At 45.2% G+C, this 18650-nt stretch overlaps 1 protein-coding gene and 1 non-coding gene across 2 annotated transcripts; both read right to left on the bottom strand.

Moving 5' to 3' along the window:
* Positions 1–215: 215 nt before the first annotated feature.
* Positions 216–377, bottom strand: LOC111760215 (U1 spliceosomal RNA). The gene has a single exon (XR_002793972.2). It is a non-coding gene; the product is annotated as a U1 spliceosomal RNA (small nuclear RNA).
* Positions 378–6025: 5648 nt separating this feature from the next.
* Positions 6026–6584, bottom strand: LOC101437857 (large ribosomal subunit protein uL23-like). The gene has a single exon (XM_058282463.2). It carries the CDS (start codon positions 6567–6569, stop codon positions 6093–6095), a length of 477 nt encoding a protein of 158 aa, XP_058138446.1. The 5' UTR covers positions 6570–6584; the 3' UTR covers positions 6026–6092.
* Positions 6585–18650: the final 12066 nt, after the last annotated feature.

Below are 18650 nucleotides of genomic sequence, written 5' to 3'. Positions count from 1 at the left end.
TTTTATTGAGAAAATTAGCATAACAAGTAAATATGTGTAAGGTGATAAAATGAAGGAGGGCGTATACTGGGAGAGTACTGGAAACAAAGTGAAGGGAGTGTTTTAAGAAGGGAGTTAGCCCCTTGTGTGGACTCAGAATTAGCCACCAGATTTTGTGGCATGAATGTTATTGATGAAGATGAGGTTTTTTTTGTTTGGTTGGTTTAGTTTTGTTTTGGGGGAGAGCACAAACGCAGTCCTCCACTTCCAGATTATGCAGTGGAGTTTCCCGCCTTTGGGGAAATCGCAGGGGTCAGCACATCTGGAGGGCGATGGATGAGCCTCACCCTGGGAAAACCACCTTTGTGATCATGGTATCTCCCCTGCCAGGCAAGTAAGAATGTGACAGTTTTAATGAAGTAGGACGGGCTAAAATCTGTAGTAGGCAGCCTCCGAAATGGGCCCTAAAGATCACTATTTCCTGGTATTCACACCCTTTTATAGCTTCCTCACACTTTGACCAGTGTTGGCCTGTGTGACCAATAGAATATGGCAGAAGTGATGGTAAATCACTTTGAGATTAGGTTACAAAAGACCATGGCTTACATTGAGATCTATCGAGCTCTCTCTCTCTTTCTCTCTCTGATCTTGCCCTGTTGAAGAGGCGTCTAGGCAGCCTATAAAGAGGCTCTTGAGGTGAGGAGCTGAGGTTTCTGACTAAAACCGCCAGCAAGTAACCAAGGTCTCCCACCAATCACGGGAGGGAGCTCGGAAGTGGTTCCTCCAGCCTTCAGGTGACTTCAGACCCGGCCAGCACCTGGATTGCAACTCATGAGAGAACCTGAGCTAGTTCCACCAGGCTAAGCCTCTCCCAGACTTCTAACCCACAGAAACTGTAATGTAATAAATGTTCATTGTTTTAAGTTGCGAAGTTTGGGGGTGATTTGTCACAAAGTAATAGGTAACTAACACAGGGCAAGAGAAGCCACTTGATTGGTTGTCTGATTGGAGTGGGTTGAAGGAAACCGCTGAGTAGCTTGTTTCAGTCCAACCCTACCAATTAGAGCAACCAGAAAAGCAAGACACCCACACACACACACTCCAGAACCAGCGGAGCAGCACCTGCTTCTCAGAGGTCTGACCTGCAACTCTGTGGGGTCCCTCCTCCAAGTTTCTATTTCCTGTAGTTGCCACTTCATGATAACATAAAGATCTCTTTTTACCCTTTCTATCACCCAGCTAATAAATATATACCTACTTAAAAGATTCTTTAAATTAAATTCTCTGCTCAATTAACCACTGTGTCTCCTGAACGGTCCCTGAATGATATATCTAGCATGACATTAAATAAAAAGGAGGGATGGAGGTTGAGCTGCAAACTAAGAGGAAAACAGACATCAAAAACAGACCCGAAGTCTGTGGAGAATTACTGTTTTCAGACACAGACCTTAAAGTAACTATGATGATTGGGAAACAGATTTCGCTCAACTGATAAGAGTTTCTGCCTATTACATGGGAGGTCCAGTGTTCAAACTCAGGGCCTCCTGACCCATGTGATGAGCCGGCCCACGTGCACGCACAAGGAGTGCCATGCCAAACAGGGGTGTCCCCCACGTAGGGGAGCCCCACGCGCAAAGAGTGCGCCCCGCAAGGAGAGCCACCCTGCATGAAAAAAGCGCAGCCTGTCCACACAGAGAGCTGACACAGCAAGACGATGCAACAAAAAGAGACACAAGATTCCTGGTGCCACTGACAAGAACGCAAGCAGACACAGAAGAACGCACAGCAAATGGACACAGAGAGCAGACAACGGGGCGGGGGAGGGGGGAGGAAAAGGAGAGAAATAAATAAAAAATAAATCTTTAAAAATAAATAAACTATGATTAATATAGTCAAGAAATTAAATGACAAAGTGGAGAATATTAGAATAAATGACATACCTAAAATGAAAAATATAATCACTGAACATAATAAATAATGAAAGAAATTGGAAGCAATGAATACTGGCATCCCTTTCAAGTGGGTTTTCTATAAAGGGAACAGGGAAATGGGGCAGTAGCTTGAGGGGGAGATAGAGTTAAGAGAGGGTTTTTGTTAAAATATTACTCTGGAAGAATCTGAAAGTTAAATGGAGAGAAGCCGAGTTCTCAAGCTTAAGAGTTGGGGAACCACTGTTCCAGAATACTAGGACACTTTAGACAGTGACCATTCATCACTCCTGAATGGTTTCACCTCCTCTGTCTTTTCCTGGCATAAGCCCACTGATTATCTTACTTCTTACGATACACTCGCTGATGAAGCAGTTCTCAGTGTGCAAATAGGAAGAATAAAGAAAAGTCAAATGACATCATTCATTAATGGCAGACTCTCCTCTGGGAGAAGATGCCCATTGTATGCAAACGCATGGACAGCCATGCTTGGGCAGTATCATCAACAAATTCTAGATTAATAACAATTATATTGAAACATCCAAGTGTGTATTGGTTGGGTGGAGATTTTATTTTTCAGGAGAGTTAGGTAATATGAATTTCCATATTACGGTTATATGGAAATCTGAATGCACTGACAGAACACTATGTGCCATCCTATGAGCCCTAACGGTATTTGGTAAATAACAAATGAAAGAATAAGTGCCTAAACTAACCCCATGGCTCGCCTTACTCCACTGACAGGAGAAGTGTCTAGGAAGAGAAACAGAAGGTGCCCACACTTAGAAGAGCAAACAGTGCCTCAATGCCAAGGAAGGTCTGGGAGCACTGCACCCCATTAGAGTGATGGGAAAGCACTTTAAATCTGAATGCACCTTACAGCTCTCACAGTCTCACTACCTGAAAAAGTTTAGCCCTTCTATTCAACCAAGACTCAAATGTGAACTCTTTCTCTTCCTTAGTGCCAAGCACATGCACGGCCTCTGTCTCCCTTGGGTACCCGGTGAGGAATGTCCCAAGCTTGTGTGGACTCACAAACGGAGCCTAGTGATGCCTCCTGTTCTCTTGGCTTCACTGCTGAGCCATGAAGTGCACAGAGACTGTGAAAAGGAGCTCGTGTGCTGGGGATGAGACCCCAACAGCAATGTGTGTGTGGACTGCATTAAAGAGGAGTGGTAGCAGGTCCTTCCACCATCACTGAAGAAGGGTACCTGAGAGAAGGGTGACCAACCGTTATGATTTACTTGGGACCAAGCAGGTTCCCAGGACATGGGAGCTTGAGCTTTAAAATCAGACACTTCCAGAAAAACCAGGATGAGTCATTCATCCTACCTGAGAGGGCAGGACCCTAGAGAGTAAGAAGTCTGACCTGCCCTTGAGAAGAATCAAGCATAGTTTCACTGGTCTCATCACTATCATAGAACTCGTGATTTCAAAGACAACAACAGCTACATCGATATGTGTAAAGATGTTCCTATCACCTCAGTACCAGGTCATAAACTTGGGAAAGAGAGCCCATTGCTTTAGTTTTTGTTTCAGTCACATGGCACAGCCCAGTGCCCTGTTAGCTGCCTTTCAAATGAGAGATGGAGCAAATTGATTTGAACTTAACTGATGCCACAGAACACAGAACAAGGAGGACCATGGAAGATGGACCTCTCTGGGGTGAAAAGCAAGACCTCTCTTGGGCACAAGCTAGTTCAAGGGCCAAGAATTTAAAGTTATGGCCTTAACTCCCAACCCTACCACTGATTGTCTGTTCAGTCTTTAAGAACATTTAAGTTCCCATGATATGTCAAGAAGTGGGATAGGAGCAGGGCCACTGTCCTGTCCAATTCCAAGAGCACCTTTTACACTGTATCCGGTGTCAATTGATCTCCCTGAAGTTGTGCAAGGCAATGGTCCTGAAACAGATGAGGGAAGATAGAAAAATAAATGAGACAAGTTCTTGAATCTAAGGAGCTCACAATCTTGGGTGGTGAAGGACATATTTCTTTTAAAACGATACACTGTATAGATATGTTCCAACCACTCTAAGATCACAGAAGGGGAGCTGCTGGTTGGCATAGGGTGCTTCCTTGACAATGAGTGCCAAATGTTGAACAAATGAGGAACTGTGGGGGAGGTGGTATTGCGTTGGGTCTTGAAGCATGACTAAGAGTTCATTCACTGGACAGATCATAGGAGCCTTGAAATTACCCTCAGAAAAGTTTGGACCATGCTTCTTGTGGTCAAATAGACACCATCTTCAGAGGAAGAAGGTGTATTTAAAGAACAACACCACGAAAGTGGAAAGAAGGGTACTCTAAAATCAGGAGACTGGGTGTTAACCAAGAAGGGGGGGAAACACTTAGGGAAGGCTGGAGGAAACTGATGAGAAGATGAAAGATGCTGCAGCTGTCCACCTGGAGCCACCTCAGCAGTGGATTGGGAGCCAAGGGAAGGCAAGGAAAAGGCCCCTAAAATTAAGTATTACAGGAGGGAGCCCCTTGCCACTAAGCCTACCCATCCTTCCCTGACACTCCCTGCTGGCCCATTGGAAAATTGGGGTTATGGGGTTATAAAACCAACAGACATCCTGGTTCTTAGGAATTGAGATTACAGTCACCTGCTTTGGGCAATAAATACAGGCCTTAAAAGAGCGGGGAAGAGTGACTGATCAGGTGTATGGTTGACATCCCAGAACTGTTCTTTCCCTTTCAGGTGAATTTTTTGACATGATATCCATATCTTCCTAGTCAGAAATGAAGTTACATGGCACACTAAGCGCTCTACACTAAAGATGAAATTGGACCTTTCCAGGAAGCTCCATATTAGCTACATTCCAACTATACCCCCAGGCTTCCAAAAATACCTGAAGAATGCATGCAGAGTTCTGTCCATAACCCAATATACATGAGACATCATTTAATTATATTGTCTTTCCATTCATTCCTCAGTGAAAGAATCACAAAAACTTAAAAGCAAATAGTTGCTTTTAGAGATAAAATAGCCCAACCTCTTCATTGCAATGAAAACACCACCACAACATGTGTTTGCTGCTTTAGCATTCGCAAAATGCTTTTAATAAATGTTGACTTAAGCTTATTTAAAACAACTCTATAAGGGGGTATTACTATTTCCATTTTATAGATGCTAAAAATGAAGCTCAATGAGAATAAGTGACATTCCTGGGTCACATTATTAGTAAAAGATAGCTCACTGTTGGAACCTGTGTCTTATGACACACAATCCCCATCTCTTTTTGTTTTTCAAATTCTGATTATAAAAATAATTTTTTTTGTTTTAAGAGGTATCGGGGATTGAACCTAGGACCTTGTACATGCAAAGCAGGCACTCAACCACTGAGCTGCCCCCACTAAACATAAATAAATAAATAAATAAATAAATAAATAAATAAATAAATAAAATTTTTAACTTTAGAGAATTCAAAAGAGGACAAGGAAGAGGGTAAAGAGCAACAACATTTTGGTGTATGGCTTTCCAGGATTTTTTTTTCTTCATGTATATACATAGTATATATTTTTAAAATAGAATTGGGTTCACATTGTACATATATTTTGTAATTTTTATTTTTTATTTAGCAGTATATCATGAGCATTTTCTTGTAGTTCAAGATATATACACCAAAATAGATTATATCTTGGGCCATAAACACACTTCAATATAGTTATAGGAATTGACATCTTACAGAGTGTGTTCTCCAACCACAACAGATCAAACTAGAAATCAGTAGGAGAAATATAAAAGGAAAATGTCCAAATACTTAGAAAACTGAATTGCACACTTCTAAACAATGCATGGATCAAAGAAGAAGTCTCAAGGAAAATTTTTAAAAATACATTGAACTGAACAAAAATTAAAATACATCAAAATTTGTGTAATACAACTAAAGCAGTACTGAAAGAAACGTATAGCAGTAAGTGAATATGTTAGAAAGAAAAGAAGAAAAACCAAATGAATAATCTAAGCGCCCACATGAAGAACCTAGAAAAGGAAGAGCAAAATAATCCCAAAACATGCAGAAGTAAGGAATTAATAAAGATAAGAGCAGAAATCAAGGAAATTGAGGACAGAAAAAAAAATAGAGAAAATCAATGAAACAAAGAGCTGGTTCTTTTTTTTTTTTTTTTTTTTTGTGGTCACAAAACTTAATATATTTAGAATTAGCCAGCTGGACTCAGTTTAGATGATCCCAATTTTGTTGGCAACATCCAAAGCATCATAGCCAGGAGCCAGTCGAACATATGCCTTCTTCTCTCCATCAGGCCTGATCAGGGTGTTGACCTTGGCCACATGGATGTCACAGAGCTTCTTCACAGCTTGCTTGATCTGGTGCTTGTTGGCCTTGACATCCACAATGAACACCAGTGTGTTGTTGTCTTCAGTCTTCTTCATGGCTGCCTCAGTGGTCAGGAGGAACTCGGTGATGGCATAGTGGTCAAGCTTGTTTCTCCTGGGGGCGCTTTTCCGAGGATATTTGGGCTGTCTCCTGAGACGCAGCGTCTTAGGCCGCCGGAAAGTGGGTGACGTGGTGATCTTCTTTATTCTGTGGCTGTGGATGCCCTTCAGTACTGCCTTCTTGGCTTTCAAAGCTTTTGCTCTGGCTTCGGTTTTGGGAGGGGCAGGGGCTTCCTTCTTCACTTTCCGCGCCATCTTCATGAAAAGGCAAGAGCTGGTTCTTTAAAAAGATCTATAAAATTGCCTAACCTCTAACAAGACTATAAAGGAAAAAAAAGAGAAGACAGAAATTACTAATATCAATAACAAAATAGGTGATATCACTACAGATATCAAAAGGACAATAATAGAATATTACAAAAATTCTACAAATAGAAAGTTGAGAACTCAAATGAAATGGACCAATTACCCAAAAAATACAAATCACCACAATTCATCCAATATAAAATAAATAATTTGAGTAGCTCCAAAACTATTAAATAAATTTAATTCAAAATTTCAAAACTCCCAAAAAAGAAATTGCAGGCCAAGAAGTTTTCACTGGAGAACACTACCAAATGTTTAAGGAACAATGAATACCAATTCTATACAATCTCTTCCAGAAAAATAGAAAGTGGGGGAAGACTTCCCAATTCATTTTATGGCACAGATATTACCCTGATACCAAAACCAAATAAAGAGTGTACAAAAAGAGTAAAGTATAGTTCAATATGCCTCATGAATATAGACACAAATCCTTAATAAAATAGAAAGGTAGAATTCAGCAATATATAAAAAGAAATATACATTATTACCAAATGGAGCTAAGTTCAGGAATGCAAACTGGTCAATAGTCAAAAATTCATTAGTGAAATTCACCATATTAGCAGACTAACAAAGAAAACTCACATGATTATATTAATTGATGCAGAAAAATAATTTGATGAAATTCAACACCTGTTTAAAAACTATCAGAACAAATATATGAGAGAGGAACATGCTCAACTTAATAAAGAGCATCTACAGTTAATATCATATAATGATGAAAAGCTGGATGCTTTTTCCTGACTGGGAACAAGACAAGGGGGTCTGCTCTCGCCACTCATTTTCAACAGAGTACTAGATGTTCTAGCCAGTGCAATAAGGCAAAAAAAGGAAATAAATGGCAAAGAGATTGAAAGGAAGAAATAATTGTCTCTATTTACAGGTAACATGATTGTCTATGTAGAAAATCCCAAGGATTTTTTCCCCAAAAAAATTCTATCAAACTAATAAGTGGGGAAACAGACTTGGCCCAGTGGTTAGGGCGTCCGCCTACCACATGGGAGGTTTGCGGTTCAAACCCCGGGCCTCCTTGACCCGTGTGGAGCTGGCACATGTGCAGTGCTGATGCGCACAAGGAGTGCCCTGCCACGCAGGGGTGCCCCCCATCTAGGGGAGCCCCACGCGCAAGGAGTTCGCCCCGTAAGGAGCGAGCCGCCCAGCGCGAAAGAAAGTGCAGCCTGCCCAGAAATGGCGCTGCCCACACTTCCCGTGCCGCTGACGACAACAGAAGCGGACAAAGAAACAAGATGCAGCAAATAGATACAGAGAACAGACAACCGGGGGAGGGGGGGGAATTAAATAAAAATAAATAAAATCTTTAAAAAAAAAAAAACAAAAAAACTAATAAGTGAGCTCATACAAGATGCAGTATACAAGATCAACATATAAAAAGCAATTATATTTCTATATATACTAGCAAGGAATATGTGGACACCGAAATTAAAAATACAATGCCATTTACAATCACACACAAAAGGAATAATAGGTATAAATCTAACAAAACCTATACAAGACTTACATACTGAAAAATAAAGAATGCTCATGAAAGAAATCAAAGATCTAAATAAATGCAAAGGCTTCTGTGATCATGCCTTAGAAGACTCAACACTGTAAAGATGCCAATTCTCTCCAAATGGATACACAGATTTAGCATAATTCTTATTAAAATCCCAGCAAAGGAGATGGATGTAGCTCAAGGGGTAGAGCGCCTGCTTCCCAAGTATGAGGTCCTGGGTTCAATGCCCCATATTTCCCCTTTAAAAAAAAAAATTCAAGTGAGTTTTTTTGTATATATAGATAAGATTATTCTAAAACTTATATGAAAAAGCAAAGAAACTAGAATAGCTAAACAATTGTGAATAAAGTGGGAGGAATCAATGCACTGGGTTTCAAAACTTATTATATAGCTACAATCATCAGAACATTGTGGATTTGGCAGAGGGAGAGATACATAGATCAATGGAAAAGAATAAAGAACCCAGAAAGAGCCACAGAAATATGCCCAACTATTATTTGACAAAACTGCAAAAGCAACCCAGTAGAGGAAAGATAGCCTTTGGAACAAATGGTGCTGGAGCAATTGGGGATCTACAGGCAAAAATAAATAAAAAATAAAAGTCTCATACTTTACACAGAAGTTAACTCAAAATGAATCATGGACTTACATGTAAGAGGTAAAAAACTATAAACTATAGACTTGACACAAAAAACATGACCAATAAAAGGAAAAATTTTCAAATTGGACTTCATCAAAATTTTTAGCTTTTATTCCACAAAAGACCCTGTTAAAAGAATGAAAAGACCTATAGACTTGGAGAAATATTTGCAAATCACATAACAAAAGACTAATATTTAGAATATATAAAGAACTCTCAAAATTCAACAACAACAACAAAAAACCCAATTAGAAAATAGGCAAAAACTATGACGAGACATTTCATGGAAGAGGCAGATGACAAATAAGCCATGAAAAGATGTTCAACATCATTATTCATTAGGGAAATGTAAATTAAAACCACAGTAAGATATCACTATACACCTCTAGAAAGACTGAAATAAAAAGGGACAAATGTTGGCAAGGATGCGGAGAAACTGGATCTCTTATATATTGTTAGTGGGAATGGAAAATGATGCAGCCAACCTGGAAAACAGAGTTTGGCAGCTTCTTAAAAAAAAAAAACCTAAACATATAACTACCATATGACCCAGGAATTACGCTCTCAGGCATTTATCCCAGAGAAATGAAGACATGTTATAAAGAAACAAAACAAAACAAAAAACTTTCACACGACTCTTTATAGTCACCTTATTTGTAATAGTCAAAAACTGGAAACAATCCAGCTGTCCTTCAATGGGTGAATGGCTAAGTAAACTCTGGCATATCCAAATCGTGGAATCCTACTCAGCAATAAAAAGGAACAAACTATTGACAAATACAACAACCTGAAAGAATCTCCAAAGAATTATGCTGAATGAAAACACCTAATCCCAAAAGGTTGTATACCGTGTAGTTCAAAACAGATTAGTGGGTGCCAGGATTTGAGGTGAGGGTGGGGCAAGAAGAAGAGGGTATGGCTATAAAAGGGCAAAAGGAAGGATCTTTGTGGAGAGGGAAATGTTCTGTATCTTAACTGAATCAGTATCAGTATCCTGGTTGTGACACTGTACTATAGTTTTGCAAGATATTACCACTGGGGCAAGACAAGGTCGCCCTGTATTGTTTCTTAAAACTATGTGTGGGTCTACAATTATCTCAAAGTAAAAAGTTTAATTCCTTAAAAATTAAAAATAAAATTGGGATCAAAGGGTACATAGATTTTGTAATTTAATTTTAATTTAATAATATATCATGAGCATTTTCTCTTTGTCTAAAATATTTTTGTATTTATTTTTGCTGACTGTTCTATATTGCATCCAGGAATGTACTGTAATTATTTAACCATTCATTTTTCTTAGAGATTTGGATTGTTTCATATCTTTTGTTCTCAAAATGCTGAGAAAAATATCCTGGGGCCCATATCATATATTCATATATTTAAAATGTGTAATTTGATGTTTTTGTAGCATATTCACAGTGTTATGCAACCATCATCACAATCTAATTCCAGAACATTTTTGTTCCCCCTATACCAATTAGCAGTCAAGCCCTACCCACCCCCCAGCCCTGAGCAACCACTTTCTGCTTATTTTCTGTCTCTACAAAGAAACATTTCATATAAATGGACTCACACAATATGTGGTCTTTTTTGACTGGCTTCTTTCACTTCATATAATTTTCAAGTTTTATCCCTGGTGTAGCATGTATCAGTTCTTCATTCCTTTTTATGGCAAAATCATAATATGAATATACCACATTTTCTTTATTTATGCAAGATTTAATGAACATTGGGTTGTTTTCGCTTTTTGGCTATTAAGAATAAAGCTAGAGGGGAGCAGAGGTGACTCAAGGGGTTGAGTGCCTGCTTCCCACACGAGAGGTTCCGAGTTTAGTTCCTGGTGCCTCAAAAAAACAAACAACAAGCTAACAAATGAAAAAACCAACTCTGGGAGCTGATGTGGCTCAGTGGTTTAACACTGACTTCCCATGTACGAGGTCCCAGGTTCAATCCCTGGCCCTGGTACTTCAAAAAAAAATAAAGGAGGAATAAAGCTAGGGGAGCAGGTGTAGCTCAGTGGCTGAGTACCTGAGCATGTATAAAGTTCCAGGTTTAATCCCCCAGTATCTCCTGAAAAAAAAAAAAAAGAAGAAGAATTCTGCTAGGAATATTCCTTGACAAGTTTTTGTGTGGCCATATATTTTCATTTTCATTTTCAATTCATTTCATTGGAATTGCTGGGTCTCATGGTAAAACCCTATATTTAACTTTTTAACTCATGCCCATTTGATTATTTCTGTAAGATAAATTCCTAGAATTGAAAATAATTGGCCAAAGAACAGAAGCATCTTTAAGGTTTTTGGAGACATATTGCCAAATTATTCTCCTAAAAAATTGTGCCAACATCGGCTCCCACCGGCGGTGTCTGAGAATGCTTAACCAGTACAAATGCAGGCTCCCGGAGCTCTGAAGTGATTTTACCCACAGCCTTCCGATCTCTGTTAGAACCTGCTTGGACTCACGAAGTAAGCCACTCCATCTCTGGTTAAGGCTTAGCCGAAGCTCCAGAAGCCCTGGGCTCTCCTCCCAGGCCGTGCATCCTTGAGCAAGTTGTTTCCTCCTTTGCAAAAAGGAAAATAAATAACCCCCAGGTTGCCTACCTCACTCGATTGTCCCTGAGGATCACGAGATGGTGGAGAACCGCTTTGTAATATGGGCACACCCAGAAAATCACTGCTCAACTGGTTTCTCTACTGAACGTCCAGAGTTTTGACAGAACTTGGTGGCTGGTGGCCTTCGGTGGTTTGTTCAGACATATCCACTTTAACAGAACCTGAGGACAAACAAAACCATTTCTTTCTAATACGAAATTAATTGCATGGCATGATTTTGATGTGTTACCAAAGCTAAAGAACCCCCCACCTCCAACTACCACCATTGGCAAGAACCGGGGTGCAGAAGATCAACGAGGCTGAAACTCGATGCAGTCGTGAAGTTGCTATGATCATAGAAAGCTCTTCCTTCCACTGAAAGGAAAGGTCCTCTCCATAAATCCAAACCGTTGGCCTGTGTTCTGCCCACAGTCGTGCAGCCGCAGCAAGGGCCAAGCTTCCTTCTCTGAGAAGCCCCCACCGGTCCAGCACCTTCCTCCGAGGCCCAGGGCACCGAGAGGGCCCCCATCTGCCTGGCCAGCTGACGGCCGAAGCCCACAGCACTGGAGGGCAGCCTGCTCCCTGGGCAGCCTTGCCAGCGTCTACACAGTGACCAGCGCCCTAGATCTTCACCCCACAACGCTTCACTGTCCAGCGTTTCATGGGAGCTCCCACCTGCTCCCAAGGTGGTGAGAAGAGCTGCCGGGCTAGGAGGAGCAGAAATGGGCCCGTGCCCTGGGACCGTGGCCGCGGCCGTGGCCGTGGTGGGAGCATCTGGCCCTGCCTGACCGGGGCCTGGTGACAGGCGTCCATCAGAATGAGACGCGTGCACAAAACCGCCAGGTGTGGCGCCAAGTTAGAGGGACACACCCTTGGTCCCTAAGGAGCTAGATGTCTCCCCCAGGGAAGCCCTGAATCTTAACCCAGTTTCCTTCTGCTGTAGAGAAGTCAGGGGTACGCGGTATCGAGAACTCTGAGAAGGAAGACAATTTATTTCCACCGGCTGGACTCGGCGAACTCCCGTCGTAACAAAAATCGAGCCCCGAATAGAATTTTGGGTTTCCTTTTATACAGAAAAGATAAAAGGGTGAGGAGCTAAATGGTGCTTTTATGACAGAAAACAACTTTTCTTGTTAGTTAAGTGTTTGTCTGAGTTCCAGATAGGTTTTGAATTAATGCACCCCCCACATTTCAGGTGAGCTTGGATTAGCATCTTCCCCACATTTCAGGTGAGTTTGAATCAGTATCTCGCCCATATTCCATCTGGATGCAACTTTGAACACACATTCAGTCTTACATCCTTTCTGAACATTCAAAGCCGATAGGGCCTATATTACTTATTTGCATTTCTAGAGACTAGGCACAGTTGGGTACAGAATTAGATCTTTCTGAATTCATGCACAGGCTATGTTACTACTAGGCCCAAATGGCTAATTTGAGAGATGGAAAGATTAAATCACACCATGTTAGCTATTCGGTCTCGTGCCTTCTGTGTGGCAGGCACTTTGCCTCTCTCATCCGCAGTCCTCACCTGCCTCCTCTAAGGCAGGTGCTACACCCACTTCACGGATGAGGAAACTGAGATTCGGAGGGGTTAGGTCACTTGCTTGAGGCTGCTAAGTCGCAAGGCAGCGTCTTCCTCGTTGCCCCACGCCGGCGTGCAGGGCCCTGCACACCCACGTGCCGCTCCATTCCTCCCCCGCCACGCCAAGGAGGCAATTCCTGCGTCCAGGAGGGCCCGCTCCCTGGGCAAGGTTCAGAGCTCCGGCTTCACGGCCATCCGCGGGGCTGGAGCCGGGGCAGGAGCGCGCCAGGGCGCCGAGGACTCCCCAGGCCAGTGGCCCGGCCCTGGATCCGCCGGGAGGGCCCCGTGTTTATTCTGGCTCCTTCTCCTCCTTCCCTCTTGCCCTGCAAAGCCCTTTGTGAACTGGCTTCTCCCTCGCCGTCCGATTTCGAGAACGGTTTCGCCGAGGCGGGCCCTTGGGCCTCTCCGGGTGTTTGTTTTTGTTGACGGGAAACCTCAGTGATGAGTCATTCCAAAACTCAGCGTGGATCAAAGAGCGCGAGCGGCGGGCGGGTGTGCGCGGCGCTGGGGGGCGCCCGGGGTCAGGCCCGCCTCCCCCACCGGCTGCGGGGTGGGCGCCCCAGCCGGGGGAGCGGCCAGCGGCGGGGCCGGGGCCAGGGCCGAGCCTGGCAGGCGCTGCTCGGTCTCTGCGCGGGGCGGGGGACAGGCCCCCGGGGAAGGGGCCTCGGGTCAGACCACACGGTGAACAGAAGCCAGCGAGGGGAGCTGACGCAAGGCCCCTGCGAGTCTGCTGCGGGGAGCCCAAGGGTGCTCCCCCGGCCCCGCCGAGGACCGGGCCCCGGGCAGGAGGGGGCTGGGCCGGCGCAAGGCCGGGGGCTGGCCCACCCCAGGGGCCTCTTTGCGAGACCGAAGGAGTCCAAGGCCATCGGCAGCTCTGGGGGACACTGGAGGAGACGGCGCAGCCTGCCCTCCCGTGAAAGACCCAGCGGGGTCGGCATCGCCTGCGTCCCCGTCCTCGTTGCGCGCGTCCCCGCCAGCGATTCACTCCTGCGATTCCGAAGATGCTCCACACGTGTGCGAGGAGCAGGAGGCCTGGGCTCGGAACCTCACGCAGTGTCTAAATCCATCCATGCCGGGAAGCAGATTTGGCCTAACGGATAGGGCATCCTCCTACCACATGGGAGGTCCAGGGTTCAAACCCCGGGCCTCCTTGACCCCTGTGGTGAGCTGGCCCACGTGCAGTGCTGATGCGTGCAAGGAGTGCAGGGCCACGCAGGGGTGACTCGCCCCCTCCCCCCCCCAGGGGAGCCCTGACAAGAATACAAGCAGACACAGAAGAACACACAGCGAATGGACACAGAGAGCAGACAACTGGGGGGGGGGCAGGGGGAGGAAAGGAGAGAGAAATAAATAAAAAATAAACCTTTAAAAAATAAAATAAAAATAAACCCATCCATCCTCACCTCCCTGGGAACGTGTGCCGTCCATCCCTGCGACACGATCCTCTGTATGTGTCCCGAGCCCCAAAGAAGCATAAGACACTCTTCCGGGCCTCAAGAAACTTGTTTTCAAAACAGGCATCAACATACAGATAAGCGAAACCAGAGACCTCGCAGGAGCTAAACGCATAACTGTTAGATCCTGCTTAAAGGGAAAATAGTTTTAGGTGTTTAAACATCTGGAACCCTAGTATAAAGCAATCAGGGAAGGCTTCCTGGAGGTGACCTGAGTGAATCCTTGAATGATGGGTTCAGAGGAGGGGAGATGGAATTTTCGGTGGGAGGAACAGCATGAACAGATGTATGCTTGAAATATGTGCAGTTTACTCTATGTCAATTAGTCCTCAACATACCAGTTAAAAAAAAATAAACGAATTCGAACCCAGGGTTAACCTGCTCTGAAAAAAAAAAAAAGAGGTTATAATTGGCAGCATAATTGGCACACAAAACAATGGTGTGTATCTCTACAGAGCATCTGATGATGAGCACATTGTTGATGATTCTTGAATCAGCCCCGAGAAAGCCCTGCCCTGAACTGAGATGTCCCCCAGACATACTTTGTCATTAGGCCGCACCAGGTATTTTGACACCAAACAACATAACAGCGAGATTTCACAATTGCCCGGCCCTGGCCCTTTTTCACCCTGTCCTTAAGAGTAGGTATGGGCAGAGCATGGCTCTGCCCTTTTTTAACAGATAAGGAAATGGAGCCAGGAGGGAGAAAAGCTCATAAATTTTCACTAAGTCACCCCCAGAGTCAAAGCAGAAAAAAGAACACCTGGCCGTCTTCCCTCTCCAGCTGTCTCCAGACCAGCTCTGGGCGCGGCTGGTTAGTCCCACCTTCAGAGTCCCCAGAAATGCCCTCCTGAATGCCCATCTAAGGACCAGTCCCCTGCCCACTCTCCCCCAGCCACCTAGCACAGCCCACAAGAGCACGGGGGTCTCTCTGGCAGCCAGTATGTGGAGGAGGGGGAGCCCCATTCTTTTTGGCCGGTTCACTTGTTCCTTTTCACGCAGCGGGACTTGGTCATGCTGGATGATGCATTTAGAACCCCCTGGTCTTAGAAGCCAAGGCATAAGTCCCCCGCAGTGGTGTTATTCCCAGTGCTAGAGGAATGAATGACAAGTACCAGACTGGCCATGCCCCATCCCACAGGTTGCACACTGCACAACTGCAGAAGGTGCCACTCTCAGAGACTACCTGTGAATGACACTCGCTGGGCTTGTACGGTACAGTGGCCCAGCCTGGAAGGATTCATGATTGAATAGGAACAAACAAATTGTAACATAGAACTTCCTGTACACAGAGACAAAAGAGTTCAAAACAAATGGGCTTGTCCATAGCCAGGCCCCGTAATGACCAGCAGTTTCTCACAACCCTCTTAGCCCAGGCTGAGCACCAAGTGCCCTGGTTCCAGCCCCAGCAGGGCCAAGGATTTGCTGTTTGACCTTGGGCTAACCACCTAATCTTTCTGAGCCTAAGTTGGGTCACTCCAACCAGACCACATTGTGTGAAAGCGCTGTGAAAACGATATATGTTCATAACTGTTATGTACACTTATTTTAAAACTTAATATCTAGCTGGACTAAAAGATCTTCAAAGCCCCTTCTAGCTGGATCACACTGCGAGTCTCAGAAAAGTCAAGGTTAAGATCAAAAGGAGAGTTAAGTGATTGGGGAGTGGGGGGAGGGGGAGAGCAAGGCCGGGCTGGTTTCACCCAAATGCCCCAAGAACATGGAAACAAACACACGCCCTTCTACTGCATCTGCTCCATCTCAGGCTGGAACAAAGAGCCTTTTTGTGAGTTTAATGGGGCTTGGCGTGCTCAGCAAACTTTTCTGTCTCCTTCTTCTTCTGTATTAGGCAAAAAAACAAACCTTTCTATCCCAATTTGTTAGGTTCCTTTGAAGGTCTTGAAAGTTTGGTGTGGGCAAACAGGAACCCGGTGGGTCCCACCCTGGTAAATGAGCTTTTTGGCAAGACCTTCCAGAGGCCTCCTCTGCAAAAGATTTAGGGGCTGGGAGCGGTGGGGGGGTGGGGGGCAGGGTTAGGGGAGCATGAAATGGGGAGGAGGAGAGAGCAGCCATGTAGCCATGCCAAGCACATTACATAATAATTGTAGCTAACATTTTTGAGTCCCAGGTAGGTAACAAGTACCCTCCTAAACCTTTTACTGTATTAATTTATTTAGGCCTGCCTAAATTGGCTCATTTAATCCTCACCATCACCCAGTGAGATTGGAACCACCACCCCGTTTTCTGAATCTTGAAAAGACAGCCACTGAGGTAGAATAGCTTTGCCAGAGGACACTGGGAGGAGGAGGCAGGGACAAATCTCTAGCCCAGGTGACTCAGAACCTCGGCTCTTTCCAGCACCATTTCTGCTCCCCAAAGAGCTTCCAGCCTCCACTTGACCCTTCTCAGTCCCACCAGAACCCAGGGACCTTCCGAGTGGGCAACTTAACAGCCATGCCTGCAATTGAGCTTAAATCATGCAAGACAGGCAGTCACTTCCCCAGTGCCGTGGATAAGGAACAAATTCAAATGCCAGTGGAGGGAAGCGGATTTGGCTCACCTGACAGAGCGTCCACCTACCATATGGAGGGTCCAGGGTTCAAACCCCGGGCCTCCTGATCCTTGTGGTGAGCCAGCCCACACACAGTGCTGATGGGCACAAGGAATGCCGTGCCATGCAGGGGTGTCCCCCGCATAGGCAAGCCTCACACTCAAGGAGCACCCTGTAAGGAGAGCCACCCAGTGTGAAAAAAAGTGCAGCCTGCCCAAGAGTGGTGCCGCACACACAGAGCTGGCGCAGCAAGATGACGCAACAAAAAGAGACGGAGATTCCCAGTGCCGCTGATAAGGACAGAAGCGGTCACAGAAGAACATACAGTGAATGGACACAGAAAGCAGACAACTGGGGGGTGGGCGGCAGGTGGGCAGAGAAGGGGAAAAAAATAAAAAAATAAATCTTTTTTTTAAAAAATGCTAATGGAAGCCCTCTAAACCACCTGGCCACTGCTTGTACCTTCCAGCTCTGAGCTTCAGGGCCAGCTCCAGGAAGCAGAAAGAGTGAGCTCAGCCCCCCTCCCTCCCAACACACACACACACACACACACACACAAGCACATCCCAGCATGTCACAGGGAGGTAACACCTTCCAGGGAAGAGAAGAGAAGTCAGGGCGAGGTCTCAGCCCTGCAGACAGCAGTTTGCCATTCCCTCCTGCCAGATTTCCTGTAAAAGCATCTATTCTTTGCACCTCCAATGCTCAAATGACAATGCCCTTAGCCGGCTCCTGCTTTTAAATAAGGACTTTGCATTTTCAGCATTCCTAGTGCCCTGCTGGTTGGATTCTAGACCAGAACCAGGACCCAAACCCCTCATGGTCCTCCCTCTTTCTTCTCCCACCGTTCATTTTCCTCTACGACTTCTCATTGACTCTGCACTCATTGAGTCCAGTGGCCTTGACATGACGAGAGTGAGGGGGCGGGAGGTAGGAGGCCCGTTACCGCTGGCTTCCTGGCTGGCCTCTGCGTTTGCAGGCAGCTTCTGAGAATGTGCGTGACAGTGAGGGTCAGGACAGTGGAGAGACTGGAGGGTGTGGTCGGCTGGAGATGGCCGTCCGAGAAGCCCTGGTCCTAATGCCCAGGACATAGTTTAGATGGCAAAAGGAAACATGCAGAGGTGATTCGATGAAGCCTCTTGAGATGGGGAGATTTAGTGAACTGTCCAGGGAGCCTGATGGCATCACAGGTTCCTTATAGAGGGAGGCAGAAGAGCAGGGTGAGTCGCAGGAGTAAGTTGGCATGATGGGAGGAAGGGGCCGCCAGCCAAGGAATGCAGGTGCCCTCTAGGATTTGAAAAAGGCAGAGTCAGATTCTCCCCGGAAGCCTCTGGAAGGAACGCCGACTTCTGGAAGCCCTGCCGACTTCCTGATTTTAGATTTCTGAACCTCCAGAACTGCATGAGAAAAAAAAATGTGGGCTGTTCCCAGCCCCAGAGTTTGTGATAATGTTTGTCAGCAGTAACAGGAAACTACCACAGAGGAGACGACAAGAGTGGCAGAGGGCTCCAGTCAACTGGGGAAGGTGCTGAGGCCCCCCTGCCTCCGCCGCATTCCCAAGAGGCCGCCCACTTTTCAGGCCTCCTTGAGCCTGAGCAGCCACAGCCGGGCGGGGCTGGCCTGCGCTTGCCTCGACTGGGGC

This window comes from Dasypus novemcinctus, chromosome 20, assembly GCF_030445035.2.
Source record: "Dasypus novemcinctus isolate mDasNov1 chromosome 20, mDasNov1.1.hap2, whole genome shotgun sequence".
In the NCBI taxonomy this organism is placed as follows: domain Eukaryota; kingdom Metazoa; phylum Chordata; class Mammalia; order Cingulata; family Dasypodidae; genus Dasypus; species Dasypus novemcinctus.
This window is presented reverse-complemented; position numbering and strand designations above follow the sequence as displayed.